At 45.5% G+C, this 19,170-nt stretch overlaps 1 protein-coding gene across 5 annotated transcripts in view; it reads left to right on the top strand.

Moving 5' to 3' along the window:
- The window catches only part of EYA3 (EYA transcriptional coactivator and phosphatase 3), a 55,623-nt gene that overhangs the window by 26,118 nt on the left and 10,335 nt on the right, over positions 1-19,170 (top strand). For 2 of the 5 annotated variants that reach the window (XM_017830531.1, XM_017830532.1), the window contains exons 5-10: positions 2,012-2,078; positions 2,827-2,969; positions 8,146-8,283; positions 12,943-13,025; positions 14,751-14,931; positions 17,402-17,541. In XM_017830531.1, the coding sequence (XP_017686020.1) occupies positions 2,012-2,078; positions 2,827-2,969; positions 8,146-8,283; positions 12,943-13,025; positions 14,751-14,931; positions 17,402-17,541 (752 nt within the window). The remainder of the gene's footprint in view (positions 1-2,011; positions 2,079-2,826; positions 2,970-8,145; positions 8,284-12,942; positions 13,026-14,750; positions 14,932-17,401; positions 17,542-19,170) is intronic. The other 3 variants (XM_017830533.1, XM_017830534.1, XM_017830535.1) reach the window with 3 other exon arrangements.

Here is a 19,170-nt window from a genome sequence, read left to right as displayed (position 1 = left end):
AGGTTATTAGGAAAGTCAGATTCCTGTGTGGAAGGCCTTTGACTACAGATACTTATTTCTAAGTGTAAATCAGCTCATCCTGACTGGAAGTATGGAATGTATAACTTTCCATTGTAATTGATTTCATCTCTGCTATTTTAGTCCGTGTGCTGCCATGTTGCAGGAGTTACCAGAAGTTTTAGCCTACAAAATGTTGCCTAACTGGATAAGCCATTTACAAATCCCAGAAATTGCATGCAGTGTAATTTTTGCTTTTTTACACCGTTACGTAGTTCTTTATATGCTCTTTTAAAAATAATAATTCTAGAAATATCATTACTACATTACTATTCAGATGCATATTGACATTCTGTAAAAAAGCCCCATAAAGCTAGACATTTTTGCAGGAGAGATATGGGAACATCTGACAAGTGTTAAAAAGCCTTTAGGTCCAAAAGTTCCCAGTTTGTGTTTCCTGTTCTATCCTTGTGCTGTGTGGGTTTCGCACCACGAGTAAAGGCAAACACTGAGGAGCAGAGGAAGGTGATTCATGGACCATTCAGAAGGTTCAGAGCGTGTGACTGATGGTTTGTACTTCTCAGATGCTGGTCGTCAGATTACACCGAGAGAGGGTTGTTGAGGTGGCAGAAAGCACATTAAGGTTGGGGTTAAAGTTAGGGTTGCCTGTGCTGACTGTCTTGCTCAGTGGGTGTAACTGATGACATTTTAAACTACGTGGTGCTACAAAAACAGTAACGTAGGACTGTTCAGATATGGAAAGCCTAACTTGTTGTAGCACATCATTGGCATCTGGATCAAGTCCCAAGGCAGAGTATGCTGTTATCCATGACCATATGCCTTTCTGAAGGCTGTTAATCAAGTCACTCCAGAGGAAGAGGGAAGGTGTGGTCTCTTGTAGCCTGGATCCCCTCCTGGGCAGGACTGGAGCCCTGGGTGTTTTGTCTGCTTCCAGAGAGGAATCAGCTGGTTCCACAGCAGTGCAGCTGTGTTTTCTAAGGGTTTGGGTATGGTGCTTGTAGATCAAAAATGATAAACCCATGTACTATGCAGATACATAGTAAAAAAAAGTTGGAGCTCACAGCAGCATCATGCACTACGATGGTGGCGTGTGCCAGAGGGGCTGCATGGAGCCAAATTCTGTGCTGGGGTCCTGCCCATCCTTGCTTTCCTAGTCTGATGGATAGCTGAGTATTTAATCAGGTCAGTTCATGTGAATCCAGGGGGTTTTTAATGGCTCTTGGGTTAAGCCATAGCAGCTCAAGCCTCTTTCTCCACCCCGACCCGGAAATGTGTAACTGAGAGCTGTCCCACACAGGGTGTACCAGAGCCACAGGCTGTGCTGAGTGAGAACATTTGAAACATTTCCTCCTTGGATTTGCAGACTGAGCCACTCTGTCTTTCCAGTTTCACTGGATTTATTCAAGCAGAAAAATGGAAACATCTGGTTAAGTGGAACTGCCAGATTTCTTTAGAGGAATCTCTGGGCCTTGTACACTGCAGCTGTGCTTCACTGGATGTATGGGACTAAGTTTGTGGAGCTTGAGCCACTCCTTTTTACAGGAAAGACAGATTGCTGGAACCATGCTGGGGTAGAGTATGTAGGGGAAGAAGAGACCTTGGCAAAACAAGCATTTGGTCTCTGCTCCGGGACACAGAAATGTTATGCTTGGTGCAGATGAAGCCCCTTTGGCAAATATGCAGGGTTTTGGGCAGGACTGAAATCAGAGTTTTATCATGACAACGGCAAAACTTGATGGTACCAACTGATAAAGAGGAAAGAGCACTGTTACACAGGGAGGAATAGTGTGAATGACTCATCTACCTGCTGTGAGCTGGCAAGAAGTACATTTTTTGTTCCAGTTTAACAGTGTGTTTGAAACAGATATTCAGAGCACTAAACTCTTTGTAAATCCTGTGTCTTGGTTAAAATGTACCGTGAGTACTGCCATTTGTCTTTATTTGTTGAGTTTTGAAAGCACCTCTGTAATTATACAAACTATTTTTTTTTCAGTTATGGCATGCACTGATTATATCCCAAGGTCATCAAATGATTATACCTCACAAATATATTCTGCAAAGTAAGTCAAGCAATTGTTACTGAATTCTGTAACTCTTACTTCTTTCTGAAGTAATCTTTATGCATTTCTCTAATGCTGTAAATCCCACTTTCATTCTGCTGGCAACAGATACTAATTGCTGTGGACACTGAAGCTGGCAGAAGTCACTATTTGGCTTTAGTGACTGTTGTTTTATGATCACAAGGATAAATGAGCTCCTTCACAATAGTCTTGGTGATTAATGCCCATAATATTTGACAAATAAACAAATTGAACATAAATAAATGTAAGGGAAATATAAGATTTTCTCATCATTCACCATGTTTAGGGATTTTCTTAGTTCGTCCCATTGGAGCAGGATAGGCCTTAACCCCCCCTGCTTGCTTTTGTGTAGTCTCTGTGTGTGTCCCACTAGTTCTTACACATACTACTATATTGCAGAAGCTCTAGGTAAGACATGGTAAGTGGGACTAACTGCTTATGCCTGTTGGAATGGGGAGTTTGTCTTTCCCGGCTCACCCTGCCCTCCCAGTCCTGGAATGAGCATCCCAGAGGAGGGAGTTTCTCTGGTGTCACTGCAGGAAGCTGGCAGCATCTGTTAACTCAAGAGCCTGCCTTGGGAAGCACAAGGAGCTTATGGTACAGAGCACATGTCAGTCTGACTGGTTTCTTCTTTCTGAAGCCATTTTCTAATGTGTCTTCTGGTTTGGAGGCTGAAAGATGCATGAGGTAAATAGTTCTTTCTGACCTTTGTTCTCTTTTCACTAAGGCCATATGCACATATCCTTTCTGTACCAGTATCGGAGACAATGAGCCCTTACTCTGGTCAGCCTCAGTACCAAGCACTACAGCAGTCCCCGCCCTACACTATCTACCCCCAGACCACGCAGACCTATGGACTACCTCCTTTTGGTAAGAAGTGACTTTAAAGGCTTCTTGGTGCCTGCAATTACTGTGTTATGTCTCACTAAAGAGCCAATGTTAGGCTTAACCAAGGGTGTTGGAGAGAAGAGTGTGTAGGAGAGCACAAATGTAACTTAAATTGTGGGTGGGCACTGATCTCTTGAGAGGACTTCATCTTATAAAATATGATTTCTTACAAAATTGTTTTCCTGGTTGTTAATTTGGATGTCTCCCCATGAAGTTTGCCAGATGGTTCTTAGTTTGGGATCATAATTTTCTCCAGCTGTGGTATAGCTGTGTTTGTGCAGTTTCCTTGTCACTGAAATGACACAGCACCCCATACTATAGCATTTCTGCTGAAGGTGTTTTTCCTTTCCTTTTTTTGCTGGCTAAGATTAAGGTATTTTTGTTATTTTACCTTTCACCAAATGAGATTTCATGCTAAAATGTCTCCAAGTTTACTAGGCAAATAATTTACTTAAGTTGTTCTAATAACTGAGCCCTCTGATAACCATTCCAGCCTTTGCAAATGCTTAAAGGGTCAGAGTTCTGTTGTCACTAAAGCTCCAAGATGGGGTTTGAACTATCCACCCTGTGCACAGAGGGGGAAACACACCTCTGGAGTGTTGAATTATTCTAGAAAATGATGTCTGACTTTCTCGATGGTGTATAAAGGAAGCTGAGGATGAGTAGCACAGACAGAAAAATATGTAACTTCTGGGTGGGTTAGCTGATGAAGGGAGCTGCCTGGCCTTTCCTTATACTCTGTACATTTGAATCACAGAATATCCTGAGCTGGAAGGGACCCACAAGGATCATCCAGTCCAACCCCTGGCCCTGCACAGACACCCCAACAATCCCACCCTGGCCCTCAGAGCGTTGTCCAAACCCTCCTGGAGCTCTGGCAGTCTCGGGGCTGTGCCCACTGCCCTGGGGAGCCTGTTCAGTGCCCAAACAGCCTCTGGGGGAAGAACCTTTTGCTGAGATCCAACCTGAGCCTGCCCTGACACAGCTCCAGCCGTTCCCTGGGTGCTGTCCCTGCTTCCCCAGAGCAGAGATCAGAGCTGCCCCTCGAGAGGAGCTGCAACCCTTGCCGAGCTCTGCCCTCAGCCTGCTCTGCTCCTAAGGCTTCCCTTCCAGACCCTACGCCATCCTCATGACTCTCCTTTGGACACTCTCCAATAGCTTTAGTTCCTTCTTATACTGAGGTGCCCAAAGCTGCCCCAGTGTTGAGGTGAAGCTGCCCCAGGGCAGAGCAGAGCGGGACAATCCCCTCCCTGATGCCCCCAGGACAGGGTTGGCCCTCCTGGCTGCCAGGGCACTGCTGATTCAGGGCCGATTTGTCATCGACCAGGACTCCCAGGTCCCTTTCCTCAGGCTGCTCTCCAGCTTCTCATTCCCTAGTCTGTATGAACAGCCAGAGTATTAAAGTGTCAGGCACTGGGGAAAAAAATCCACATGACAATTCCCCCCCCACATATCAAATTTTATAACTGATTATTAAAAATGAACATTTTAACTTCTCTTTTTATTTGCAGTGTTGTCCTACTTGGTTTCTTATGTAAATATTATATAATGTTGCCAGCTCTCAAAAAATGGGAGGTAGTAAAGGCTGTTTTGTCCCTTAGCACCCAGCTCTGATGAGAGCTTCTTGTGGAGGGAACTGGGGGAGCACTCTGGCTGCCCATGGAAGTGGTGGAGTCACCACTCCTGGAAGTGTTCAGAAAATGTGTGGATATGACACTCGAGGATGTGGTTTAGTGGTGAACATGGTGGTGGTGTTGGGTTAATGGCTGGACTTCATGATCTTAAAGGTCTTTTCCAACTTTAACAGTTCTGTGATTCTAAGTGTCTGTCTCAGGGGCTTGTGGTCATGCTACGCAACCAAATGAACTGAGCCTCTTGCAGATTTATCTGTAGTGCTAAAATCTTAGTATCTTGATGTATTTTGATGAATTTTTCTTTAGTTGAAGAATTAGATGTCTTTGAATAATACCAGCTACATTTCTGGCTTTTATTAGCTGCTGACAGCTTTTCTATAGATTACAAAACAATTGATTTGTCGTGATATCTTTGAAAGATGTTGTAGAAAAGATAATAAATCCAGACTCAGTTTTGTTAAACATAAGATAAATTACTAATACTGTAATTAGTGATGGTTGCTGGAACATACTCCTCTTCCCTGGGTGCCTGCACTTTGGTTTCAGTACCTTGTTGTGCTGTTTTTTGCTGTATCTGAACAGTGGCTGGTGGTTTCCTTTGCTTCATTTATTTGGTGTTTCTTGATAGTTTGTTGTGGATGGTGCACTGAAGCTGTTTGTTGTGTTCTCGTGTGCTTTACTGTGTCAAGTGTTGAGTTTTTTAAAGGCAAAATTTGTAAATATGTGGAGTGTTCCAGTGAAGTTGTTAAAAAAAGGTATTTTAGACTTCTAAAATTGGAGAGAGGGAGTGAGGGTGTAAGGGGTTTTTTTGTGTGTTGTGTGTGTGACGTTTGTTGGTGGCAGTAGTGGCAGCTATATTTGGGAAGACTGTTTTCTTAAATTCAAAGGTTCTGGAATACAGGGATACTCATCTGCTTCAGTGTTACACTCTGTAACACTAGAAATAATTCTGAAGACCTGGCAAGAGATTTGCGTTTTCTGTTGACTTCAGAGGAAGTTTCATCTGTAAAACATCTGAAATGTGATCAGTTACTGAAATGTCTTGGTGTGGATTTTAAGGCCTGTTGTTAAACACCTGAATTTTTAGAGTGAAGTTAAGTGTTAGGAAGATGTTAAAAGTCATTATTTCCAGTAATGGAAATCATACTGGAGTGGTACATGCTGAGTCATCCTGAGAAAATGGATCTTGCATGGTGTGTCAGAGAGGTGGAGGGCAGAGGACTGACCGTGCATGCTGCAGAAGGAATTCTGCAAATTGTTTCTGCTCACAATATCTCCAGTGAGCAGGTGAGAGCCAACAACTTGGTCAGATGTTTCAGCAGCACCAGAAGGCCTGTTTCAGAGGTTGGTGTGTACTGTGTGTTTGTTTCTGTGCCAAAAAGAAGGCGCAGTGGATTATCTGACTGGAACAAAACAGTGTGAAATTCAAGCAAGCTGACAAACACGGACATAGTCTTGAAGTCCCTCCAAGTCAGGATGCTGCATTCAGTGCTCTTGCCAGTTTGTCACCTCTCTTGAAGCTTTAGTGCATTGTTCTGCATGGGATGCACTTGTGACCTGGAGAGATTTTATTAAAGAAGTATTAAAATAAGAGTAGTGACATCCAGGCTGCATAAATGTATCTGTAAGTTGGTCTTAGAAACATCACGGATGTGATGGTTTACATTAACTCAAAAAAAACCTACAGGTGATGGAGTGTGCTGTGTGGGGCCTTCCCACGTGTGTAGGTGTGTCCTGTGACATCTGTGACGTTGGACATGGAGGAGTCTTTTTCCCCTCTCCCGGCTTCTTCTCTGTCATCCTTGAGGCAGTGCTGGCTTACAAATGCTGTCCTGCAGAATGAGAGGGGAAGGACATGTGCCCCCAGGCCAGGACTGTGCCTTGCTGTATGGAAAGTAGGACATGTCTGTGGCAGAGACAGTCACGGAATGCAGGGGCTGAAAGATTCTGTAACATGTGAGCCGGGTCAGCTCCTGCACTGGCATCTAGCCAGCAGCATCCTTGTGTAAGCATTATCCTCCAGCATTCCCAGTGGGTTTGTGTTTCACCGTGAGGTTATTTGGCACTTCTGTGTGTCCTGTGACCATCACATCGTGTTGCTGTCTGCTCCTTGTCCCTCTTTCTTGTGCTGGAAGGAGCTGCTGGTTACTGTCCCCTATAAAAACTGCTCACCCACTTGGAGATGGTGGCACTCCCTTTCCAGACTAAACAAACACAGTTATTCCCACTCTCCTTAGAGGATCTGTTTCCCATATGTTTTGTCCTGGAGTTTCTGCAATGTATCTACAATCTTTCTTAAATCAGCCTTTCCCTTTTGTTTGCTAATTACTGTGGTTTTGGAGGTTTGAAATGGTAACAAAGATGTAACTTAAGTGTCAAACCGAAGGACTGTCTGTAGAGAGGGGAGTGACGTAGGTGTGTGTTGAGATCAGGTATGTAAATAAATCAAAGGGCCATTGCAGAATTTATTTATGACGAAGTGGCAGCAACCTCTTGGAGCTGCTGCTCTTGTCCAGCTCGGTAGAGTAGACCTAGAGCTCATAGTCCATGGCTTGTCCTGCTAGAGCGGGTGGAGGGCTGCAGGTAGCTTCTGCTGCCCTGGTACTGGTTTTGGGGGGTTTAAAAGGGAGGCTGGTCTTCCTGATGGCCCTGAACTCTGTGTCTAGCTCCAAATATCCTTTGTCCCTCTGCTTTGCACACTCCTGCTTGTTTTTAAGCAGAACCTCTCAACCTGTTCCTGCTTTCTGACTAGGACAAGGGAGAACTGCCTTTGGCTATAGATCTGGAAACACTCAAAGGAAAGCCTGAAGAGCCTTGAAAAGCAAGGCCTGAGTTGAGCTGCCTCAGTCAGACACTGTTGGTACCTGTCAGTGCAGTGGCCTTGACCCTAATGTGGCACCTGAGCTGAACCACACTGCTGTGTGTGCCCTGTACACAGAACTACAGTCACTTGGCTCTCTCTGTGCTGTGCCCAGGGTTGTTACACAAGCTTTCCAGAGCAACTGGAAAACTAGAAGAAACATTTAGCCTTTTTTTTTTTTTTCTTTTGAGCTCTATATTTGTTTTTGTCAGTCTTTGAAAATTACTGACTTGTGGCTTGTTTTAAAATACTCAACCCAAAGCCCAGTGAATTAGTGGAAGTGCTGACCTCGACCTTCATAGGTCCCAACTTCAGCCTGGCTGTGTAACAGCTGATGGCACTTGCAGTGCTGTGCAGCTCAGCCTCTGCAGAGGGATTGGCAGGTCCTTCATTCCCACAGGACAGTGAATCTTAGTGACACAAACAGATTTTTAGTTGAAAGCTTTACAAATTGGTCTTATTGGTGCTTTTAATTTTCTCTTTTTCAGCCAGTTTTGTCAGCAGCTCTAATCTGTGCACAGCCTCACAGCCAGTGCTTACTATTGCCGAAATTAAACATTCTCCGTCTGTCATTTGTTACTTGCTTTGTGATGAGCTACTCTGAGGTAGCAGCATGCTTTTTGGTCCCAGCATATTTTTAACTGGTCCAATTTATCTGATTCAGGTGCACTGTGGCCAGGTATGAAACCTGAAAGTGGTTTAATTCAGACTCCATCTACAAGTCAGCACAGTGTTCTTACCTGCACTACAGGGTTAACCACAAGCCAGCCCAGCCCAGCACATTATTCTTATTCCATTGAAGGTAACTTGGCATGGTTTTTATCTGCATCTCTCTCCACCTAACTGAGTCCAGATAGCAAACTAGAGAGGCTTGCACGCTTGTCCTTGGTTTGTGCATGCTTCTTCATGCTTTGCCTTTTCTCTCTTTGTGCCTGTGTGTGTTTGGGTTTGTATTTGTCTCCTACCCGTGTGTGCACCAGGCTGGCTCGTTGGTGCCATGCTGCTGGGCTGAACAGGGTGAAGAGCAAGTGGGAAGGGGAGAGGAGACTAAATGTTGTGTTCTTGCATGCTTTACTGGGAATGCTCTTGCATTTCTCTTTGTTTGTGGTCTTTAACTTGATGTCAGGAAATACTTGGATTTTTAAACATTTGGTTTTAATTCCTTCTGAAAGTAGGTGGCTCTTGCACATCACACACACCCCCCCAGGTTGGTAGATCTGCTAGGAAGTGAATTTCTCGTTATAGAACTAGCCTACAAATATTCCAGCTGATGGAAGTTGCACATCTAAGAAGGCAGGTGCTGAATTTCACCACCTTCCACAGCAGTTTTTAGGAGTGAATGTGCCAGATAGCCAAATAATGGAATATTGTTGCTTATGGCAAATATGCACAAATTTATACTTTAATTTTTAGGCTGGATGTTTGCCATTTATGTTTTGTGAAAATTTGTGTATGTCTCTGAAAATTTTAAAAAGCATTTCAGGAATTCTTAATTTGTTTCTTGTGAAATATTGTCATAGAATAATTCAGGGACTTCAGGAGAACTTTAGTTCAGCTCGTGCTCAAAGAGTAGTTGATACTGAATTCAGAGCTGGGTTGCTCAGCTTTATCTAGTTGGGTCTCCAAAACCTCCGAGGATGGAGATTTTGCCAATTCCAGCACCTGACTGTCATTGTGGTGGAACTTTTTTCTTTTGTCAAGTCAGAGCATCCCCTCTTTCACGTTGTGACCATTTCCCTCCTTCTCCAACTGTGCACCTGCAAGAAGAGCCTTGCTCTGTAAACTCTGTGCAGGTATGAGCAGGCTGTACCAGGTCCCCAAAGCCATCTCCTCTCCCAGCTGGACAGTGCCTCTCTGCTGAACTGCCCCTCACAGGGCACATGTTCCCTCTCCCTGACTGCTTTGGTGTCTTTTTGCCAGACCCATTGAATTTTATCAACATATTTCTTGTGCTTGAGGCCACAAACTGAATGGCATCTCCAGATGTGGTCTGATGAGTGCCAAGAAAGGGGAAATAATTCTTAAAATTAGCACTAAGTGGGGTTTAGCATGTCTTTCACTGACAAGAAGGCCATGTGCTGTGTCATGGTACTTGCTCAGCTTGCATTATTGTGACAGTCAATGGCCCAGTGTAACGTTTATCCTTAATTTACTTTTCACATTCATACCATGAAGAAAACAATACTGGAAATACTCCCCTCCTTCCAGTGTGACCCTCCTCCCCATATTCTCACCGACAGAATGAATTATCGTGTTTTATAGCCCCTGCTTTAGCTGCCAAGGATCAGGAATGGTTCTACACAACATGACCCATGGCAGATTTCCCAGTGATGTCCCATGGGGAGCAGATGGATCCCTGGGGATCGGTGAGGGGACAGACACGTCAGGCCTCGCTCTGCAGAAGAATTATAAAATCACAGAATAATTTGGGTTGGAAGGGACCTTAAAGATTATCCAGTTCCACCCCCTGCCATGGGCAGGGAATCTTCCACTATCCCAGGTTGCTCCAAGCCCTGTCCAACCTGGCCTTGGACACTTCCAGGGATGGGGCAGCCACAGCTTCTCTGGGCAACCTGTGCCAGGGCCTCACCACAGCCACAGGAAGGAATTCCTTCCCAATATCCCATCTATCCCTGCCCTCTGGCAGTGGGAAACCATTCCCCCTTGTCCTGTCACTCCAGGCCCTTGTACAAAGTCTCCGGCTCTCTCGAAGCACTGGAAAGGCCTTAAAGTCTCCCCAGAGCCTTCTCTTCTGCAAACCGAGCAACTCCAGCTTTCTTAGGCTTCCACTGAGATGGAATCCTTCTCTGTAGGAGAAGAATTTTAATCCGTGCTGCTGGGACAATGTGTGATGTGAGGAGTTTCCCTGCAGGCTCCTCTCTGAAGCGTGCAAAAGGCACCCCAGAGTGTGCAAAAGTCACCCCAACTGTGTAAATGCTGTCACTTTTTGGTAGAACTTGTTGCACACTCGCAGGAAGCTTTTCCTCTTTTGGATTCTCATCAAATTAACAAGCAGCCAACCAAGGGATAAGGTCAGTACAGGGGGTGGTGCAAGGGAGGTGGTGGAGAGGAGAAGCTGCAAGGATGAACAGAGTTGCTTTATTAGTATTCCCTGGAATATCTGTCTTTTCTCTCCACTCAAATCATCAGGGTGATACACAGTTGTCCAATGCTACTGACCTACAGGAGGGGAATTTCGGTGCATGGATCTGGTTTTGGCTCTCTTAAAATGACTGAAGCAAAACAGGTTGGGATGAATAAGGCAGGGGAGGTATGGATGTAATGTCTGAGGATGAGGTCTGGAAATGGGGGAGAAAGAGAGAAGAGTCACGGCATCTTCAAGGCAAGATGCCTTGAAGATGATCTTTGAAACCTGAGACCTTGAAGTGGTCCCTTTTGGCAAATCTGTGCCAAATATTTTTGCACGGTTCTGGCCCATTCACACATAAAAGGAACTGGCCCACAGTGCAGAAAGAATTGGTTCATCTATGTGGTGGGAGCTGTTTGGAAAGATGTGATATGTAGTATTGTATAGACAATATAGGGTAATTAAAAAGAATACTGGAGGGAGACCAGAGTTAAGATAAACAATAAAGTTCATATGAGAGAATGCCAAACCTTGGAATCTTTTTTCTATGATTTCTTAACTTCCGTAATCAAGTCTCAGTGGAGAAGCAGTCTCTGCAGAGCACTGCAGAGGAGAATCACTTTCTGTTTGCTCTCCAGAACAGTCTTGAGAGCAGTAGTGGAACAATCTATCTTCCAGAGGGTTCCTCTGCCCTGGCTGCATAGCAGGTTTGTTTGGTTAGCAAAGGTCTTTTCTGAAGAGCTGGACTTTGTAGGGGCCTAGGAGGAGACCTTCTCTTGAGGTCATGACAGGCTTAATAGTTTCCATAGGTGTAGCTGGAAGGAGTTTTGTTTGGGAACTACCCCCTGTTCTCGAGCAGTTGCTTACGAGGAATGTCTGTGACGGGTCCCTTGGCTCTCACAGCTGGGCTTCTTGTAGCTGTGTAGTTACTGTAGGTCCTTGAGTGTCTTCATTGCTATTATTGCTGTTCCTTGCAGCCTTTTTGCCTTTTTCTAAATGTTCTCCCCCCAAAATTCTCTCCCTTGTATTTTGAACAATGCTGCTCCTATCTATGAGGGGATTCCCAGGGGCTAATTACTTGTTTCTGCTTCCACAGAGATGCCACCCTTCACATTTCTCACCTCCTGTAAATACTGCGTGTTTCTGCACCTCTTTTAAGATATGTTTCTTTTGTTTTCTCATCTTTTTTGAGGCATATTTTGGATCCATTACATTTTCCAGGAGCCACCAGCTGGTATCTGTGCTTGCCATAACACAGCATGCACTGGTTAAGAGTTCATGGTGGGTCTCTTTTCCTGGGGCAGCAGGACCGACGCCTTTGGAAGCTCAAGTTCTTGGGGTGAATTCTGCATGGTGGTATTTGCAGAAAGTGAGGGCTTTTTTTCAGAGTGATGGTAAAGTAGGGGATACCGTGGACTTCTGCAAGTTTTTACATTAGCATCTAAAAGTGATTTTTGGTTTTATTTGTGTGCAGAGGAAGGTGGCTTAGAAAAGAAAATAATTCTTGGTGGCACCTGGTTTTATACATCCTGGTTTTGTTTGTGCTGATTTCATTATTTGTTGTTATCCTTGAGGGTCCCAAAACCCTGTGTGGCGGAATGTTTAATGGAGTGACCCTGTGGCTGCAAAACCCCAAAATCTGCTAAATAACTTGTTTCCAAATGCTGCTCTAGCAGCCTCTTTTGTATTTTGTGTGAACTGAATGCAGTGACATGAAGGCTATTAAACATTTTCAAGTTCATACTAACAACTACATGTCTGTAAGAATTTGTCCTATGAGCTGTTGACAGATTATTTCAGAAAGTCACATCCAAAAAGCCATTCTAGTCTCACAGGGATGTGGGGAGAGATGTTCACTTTCTCCAGTAGGAAACACTCTTTTTCTACTATTTGAAATACTCCTACTGTTTCCTTAATTTTTTTGATCTAATTAGACTAAATATGCCAAATTCAATGCTGAGAGAATTTTTTTTATCAGAACTGATTAAACACGGTCACATCCTTTTTATCAATTTATTCTGATTCATTTTTAACTGCTACTGATTGAGCATCAGAATATGATTGTTGTCTTATCAAAACGTAGTAAAGATGTGAAACCTTTTTAATACTACACCAGTTGCTTAGCAGCCATGGAGGGAAAAGGCTTCTGAACCATTTGAAAGGACTTTCTGAAGAGTAAAACAGCTTCTCTGTAAGCCCAGTTGAAATGTAACTGGTGTCAAAATAGACCTCATCCCTTTTTTGGCTATTAGCAGCAGAGTGCTGCTAGAAGCACAAGTGCTTGCACATTTGCCTAGTAAGTATTTATTTCACAACTTCTCGTCTCTTGTGCTTTTCTAGAAGCATTTAATGCAGTAATTCTTAATTTTACAGCATCGACTACAAATGCCAGTCCAGTCTCTACATCCTCAACTGTTGTCAATATTTCCACGTCAGCAGTAGCCAGCATCTCACAGGTAAATCTTCCTTGGTAAATTTATGTGCAGCATCTCTTTCACCTTTGTTTAACACATTACTCAAAATTAACATGGGAACACCAAGTATTTGCATCGCTTCAAATGGAGCACAGTGGTACTGATGCTTCTCCCTTTGACCTTTGCAACAAACTCTCTTCATCCTTTCAAAGCTCTTGCCTCATCTGCAGATTGTGAGGTGAGTCTTCAACTGAGATTTCTGCGAGAGAGACAGTGTTGGAAGAAACAATAGAACTATTTTGAGGACTTAACCTACAGGGAGGATTAGGGGTGGGTGGTTTTTGGATGCCTTTGTTCTCCCTCAGCAAGAATAGGAAATTAGGTTGTACACAAACCCCCAACCCAGTAAAGTAGGAGGTACATTCTGGTGGTGCTAGAGTAGAATAAAGTCAAACAGCCCTGCAAGCTAGCACAGAGCACTTTCCTGTGCCCGTCACCTCTGTGGGTGATAATACAGCCCTGTCAGTGGTTAACTGCCATTCTGAGTGCTTGGATATACAAAGAAGCCCTTCAGTGTCCAACTTTGCAGAAAGAGAATACAGGAAGTGTGGAAAATGCAGTGGATGCACAAAAACACTTCTGTGCTTATGCTGTTGCTTTTTAAAGTTCTTTCATTAGCATACACTTGCTTGGAACTGTAAGAGGAAAAAAAAAATTTTGTTCAGTATTTCAAACCAAGGTATCTGGTTCACAAACCCAGGTTGTTCTTTGAGGCAATCAGGAGAGCACAATGTGCCAGAACAGTGTGACATGACATTTGGGGTCACTGCTTTTTTTATTATCCATATCAGAAATTAAAATCCTCAAGCACAGCTCCATGTGCTCAGTGATCTCCTAAATGAATAATAATAATGGCCAGTCTTCGCGAGCGAAGATTTGGGAAAGGTCATTAACCCTTCGAGCCTGCGCAGTGGATTTTTTAGGTGAGACACAGCGTGCGCTGAACTGAGCCCACCCTTTAATCCTGAGGTTCATCTGCCGGGGCCGAGCAAGCTTGGACAGTGGCAGTGAGGGTCTCAGGACGTAGGTTTGTTTAGAGTGACCTTCTCTTAGATGGATTGCCTTACAGGGCTAACGAGCTCCATCTGCCCGGGGGGCTGGGAATCGAACCCGGGTCGCAGCGGTGAGAGTCCTGCACCCTAACCACTAGACCACCAGAGGCTCCTAATCCTAAATGAATAAATACTTTCATAAATGGACACCTTTTATCACAGCATGCAGAATAATTACTTGATGAAGTCAGGACATGAGTAATGGCTGTTTATCCTGTAGCTCTCGTGGCTGGGGTTGTGCCCTCAGCCAGGGCCTAAGTCTCTTTCTGTCACTGTCAGTACATCTGATATCAGGAAGTAAAATGCAAGACAAAACCACACATTCCAGAGCACAGAGTGCACTGGTACATTGGCATCCACTTAACTCCCCTACTACTGTCAGATCATTCATTATGAATTCATTTTTGCAGACACTGGAGGCAGAGGAGTGGCTCTGGGATCACTGGCCTCCTCTGCAAAACCTGCTTGTATGGGGGTCATTGGGCAGTGAGAGCTCCCAGTCCTTTTTGGGAAATGTCTTACATATGCAGAAAGAAACAGGATAAAGTCAGACTGTGGATTTTCCTTTGACAGGATGTTCTAGCACAAAAGCCATCCTGATTAGAGTGTTTTCTGAAAGAGGTATCCTACCACCACTAATGCTTTCCTCCAACAGGAATATCCTACATACACGATCCTTGGCCAGAGTCAGTACCAGACGTGTTACCCGAGCTCAGGCTTCGGAGTGGTGCCACCAGCAGACAGCAGCACGGACAGCCTGGCGTTGGCCACCACCACGTACCCAGCTGAGAAGGCGACGGCGGCGCCTGTGCGGGCGGCGCAGAGACCCCCCTCGGGTGAGGCTGCAACAGGGGCTGCAAAGCACCTGTGCCAACAGTGCAGGGGGCAGGCGTGGGCAAAACTCCTCTTCGAGAGGTACTTGCGCCATCTTTTCATGCTGGCCTGGACGGGACACTTGCCTGCCTTGTCTCTGGTCTCCCTGGTGTGCAGAGTTATGGTGGGCCAGCCAAACTCATGTATCAGATTCTGAGATACCCACCATGTGCTCTGCATTTCCCAGGGAGAGGAGTGCTAGGGGTGACTTGAAGAGTTGCCAGCAGCAGCTCCCTGGGGACTGGGCCTTCACTTGGGCTACCGGGCAGTTCAGTCTCAGTAGCTCCTGCTGCATCTTTCCCTCCCACAGCCACGTGTTCGGATGACCTGACACAGCAGCCAGGCCCAGTTGTGGGAGTCCTCCAGGACCGCTCCTGCATTTTCAGGAGCTGTGGTTTAGCCATCCCCTCTCACTGTGCTGGTCTCTGACATGCCCAGCAGTACATCTCTTCCTTTCCTCTGCCTCATCATTGCAAACCCTGGTTGAACTAAGAGCTGTTCTGCTGTGCTTTGCTGTGAGCACATCTGCATCTGCACAGCAGTCAGTCATGGGCACTTTTCCGGTAGAGAAGACTTTAGCTGATTTTAGGGAAGTAGGAAGTGTGTTGAGAAGGTTTGATTGCTTGTTCTAGAGAAGTCACACCTTTGGCCATTCTCACCAATGCTGGGTTTTGTCCCAGCCTCAGGGGTGTTGGCTAAAATTTCTTCTTGAGGAATAGTTTCCTAAGTTAACCAAGGATGAAAGCAAAGACTTAGTGCTTCTTCCAGTGTCTTGTGCAAGGAGTTATGAGATTGTTCCAGTGCTGTTGAGCAGTTTTAAATTGAAATCTGCCTGTTGCAGATTGGAAGGCTGGGGAAAAAAATCCAGATTCCATTCATTTTTGTTGGTGCCCTGAGTCTGACCGGGCTGGAGGTAACTTTGTTCCCAGCAGCTGTGCTGGTGCTGTGTTTTGGATTCCTGGCTAAGGCAGTGCTGATAACACAGAGTATTTTGGCTCCTGCTGAACAGTGCTTTTACATGGTCAGGGCTTTCTCCCCTCCACACTCCCCAACAAGCAGGCTTGAGGTGCACGAGAACCTGGAAGGGGTCACAGCTGGAACAGCTGACCTGAGCTGACTAAAGAGATTTTCCATACTATATAGTGTCATGTTCAGCAATAAAAACTGAAGTAGAGGAAGAGGAGAGTGTGTGTGGTTTGGCTGTAGGTGGCTCTTGCTTGGAGAGGGGGTGGTGTCAGCCTGCTGCAGAAGGTGCTGAGCGATTGCCTTTGCAGCACTTTGCCTCCTCCATCTTCCCCAAGTCCACCAGGAGCACCTGAGCTCTGCCAAGTCCTCCAGCTCAGTCATGCACCCTGCAAGCAGGAATGGGTGGCTGCCAGTGAGACAAGCATACAAATCTATAGTCTGGAACTCAGTGAAGTTCCAAACCTCTCTCACGTTTACCTGATGGGATGCTGTCGACAGGAGTGACAAACACCATGCTGTGATCTTGTACATCAAGAATTGTGGGGTTCCAAGCACTTGCCCTCTTTCAGGAAACAGTTGCCCTCTAGTTGAGGTGAACAACAGCAGATTTACCCATGAGAATTAGTTCTCATTTGCTGCTGGAAACCAAACCTTAGGAACTTACCTCTCATTTCAAGGCAGTGGGCAAGGAACGGCCCAGTTTTTGATGTTTTCAGTGCCATGTTCTTAGCTCAGGAATTCTCCAAGTTCACCGTTTTGCATTAATTTTCCTAGGAACTGCAATGTCTTGTTTTCAAGCCCCAGACTGAATTCAAGCTCTTCCATGCCCCCTTGCCCTCTGCCATCCCGCTACAGGTCTGGTCCTGTTTTGGACCTAGTTAGGCAGGTGTCTGGGATGTTAACTCTTCTGCCTGAGCTGGTAATAAAGGATTCATAGACTGTCATGGTCCTAAGACCCTGCACATCAAAGCAGCAGTTTTTCTGGAGGTGGTGTATTCTTTCCCTGGGAAGGATGTTCTTACCAGTAGCAGAACAGCCTCTGTATTCCCGTCAGCCATGGCCGTGCTACTTGACCAAGGCTGTGTCTCCAGGACTAACATCATCCCTGTTACTCTTTTATGTTTAATTGTCTGTTAAACGAAACAGTTGAAATAAAGCAGTTCCAGGGTAGTGAACTGATGGCAGGGTTCCAGGCCTTAGGATGGAGGGTGCTCTGCTCTGGCTTTGCTCTACAGGCAGTAGCTTTTGCAGTCGCTCAGTCTTGGGGAATGCACTGAGGAGACAGAGCTGTTTTGAAACAATGGGACCAAGAAATCATCTTTTATGTTCTAGTAAGGTTCAACTACTACTGCATCCATATAGCAAGGTAACGTCTTACCTTTTGCAAAGGGAGTTTGTGGCCAGTGCTATATTGGTGTTTGTTTTGAGACATGAGGGGGTGAGAGCTGTGTGATTTCTTTCTTCTAGGAGATGCATCCACAAGTCCTTCATTATCAAGAGCAACAGCAAGTAAAGAGTTAGATGAGCAGGCAAGAAAAAACATCCCTGGGAAGAACAGAGGGAAGAGGAAGGCAGATACCTCCTCTTCACAGGACAGTGAACTGGAGGTAAATAGTAATCTTGTTTTCTACAGGTCTCATTGCAGAATAGTGTGGTGGTAAAAGTTCTCCTCTCTTTTTTTTCATTCTGTCTCTGTGGAAATGAATGGGGATTATAGAATGATTTGGGTTGGAAGGGCCTTTAAGGGTCATCTAGTCCAACCCCCCTGCCATGAGCAGGGACATCTTCAGCTATCCCAGGCTGCTCCAAGCCCCATCCAACCTGGCCCTGAACACTTCCAGGGATGGGGCAGCCACAGCTTCTGTGGGCAACCTTGTGCCAGGGCCTCACCACTTTGATTGTTAAAAATGTCTTCCTTACATCTAGTCTAAATTTACTTTCTTTGCACTTAAAACCATTTCCCCTTGTTCTATCACTACTAAGGCCCTACTAAAAGGTCTGTCCCCCTGGGTTCAAACTGCAAGAGAGGAGGTTTAGATTAGATATTAAGAAAAAAATTCTTTATTGTGAGGGTGTGGTGAGGCCCTGGCACAGGTTGCCCAGAGAAGCTGTGGCTGCCCCATCCCTGGAAGTGTGCAAGGCCAGGCTGGATGGGGCTTGGAGCAACCTGGGATACCTGGGATACCTGTCCCTGCCCCATGGCAGGGGGTTCAGAGTGAGATGATCTTCAAAGTCCCCTTCCAACCCAAACCATTCTATGATGATATGATCTTTCTTATAAACCTCCTGTAAGTGTTTAAAGGCCACAATAGGGTCTCCCCCCAGAGCCTTCTCGAGGCTGAACTGTCTCAGTCTTTCCTCACAGCAAAGATGTTCTGTCCCTCTGATCATTTTTGTTGTCTCCTCTGGACCCACATCAACAGGTCCATGTCTTTCCTGTACTGAGAGATAATTTGGGAAGTTCCCATGACCCATGTTTTCTGAGAACTGGCTCAAATGAGTTCTCCTTTTGTGCTTGACAAGCATCACTTAAATGGGTCTTGGAATCTTAGTGGTGTCAATGAGGAGACATCTGGGTGTCTCCAGTCTAGCTACATGCTCAGAGCAGGGCTGTCCCCAGCACTGGAGCCATGTCTTTGTCTACCTGAGTCATGAGAACCTCTAAGGCTGGCATCCTGTACCTAGACAGTGTACCAAGTGATCTTTCCCAAGAGTACTGTGCCAACCGGGGGAAGGAGGTTTTCTGCCTCCAAGTGGAATCTCCCAACCTACAAATTTCCCCTTCTTTTTCCATGGCAGTTTTCCATCTGCCACTACTGAGAAGTATTTGTGTCCATCATCTTTGCAGTTCCCTCTCAAATAGTTGTGGTCTGCTGTTAGATCTCCCTTAGTCTCCTCTTTGCCGAGCTAATCCCTCCCAGCTCCCTCAGCCTCTCCTCTAGGCTGCTGACCATCTTGACAGCCTTTTGCTGGCAGCTCTCCTTTTTCCTCACAGACCCCTGGAACTGGTGATGCAATCTGGGGTGACCTTCCCAGTGCCAAGTAGGGTGAGACAGCACCTTCTGTCTCTTAGTCTGGCACACGTGGCACACTCCAGCACGTAGGTCATCTCATCCATAGGGAGAGAGTGCTGCTGGCACTTGTGTCCACTCTGCCCTCCAGCTCCTTCAGCCTGGACCAGGTTATTCCACCCCACATGTTGGCCCAGTTCTCCAGTTTATCAAAGTCTCTCTGTA

Source organism: Lepidothrix coronata, unplaced genomic scaffold (genome assembly GCF_001604755.1).
Source record: "Lepidothrix coronata isolate B3197 unplaced genomic scaffold, Lepidothrix_coronata-1.0 Scaffold180, whole genome shotgun sequence".
In the NCBI taxonomy this organism is placed as follows: Eukaryota; Metazoa; Chordata; class Aves; order Passeriformes; family Pipridae; genus Lepidothrix; species Lepidothrix coronata.
The sequence above is the reverse complement of the archived record's forward strand: the minus strand, read 5'-3'. Positions and strand labels throughout refer to the sequence as shown.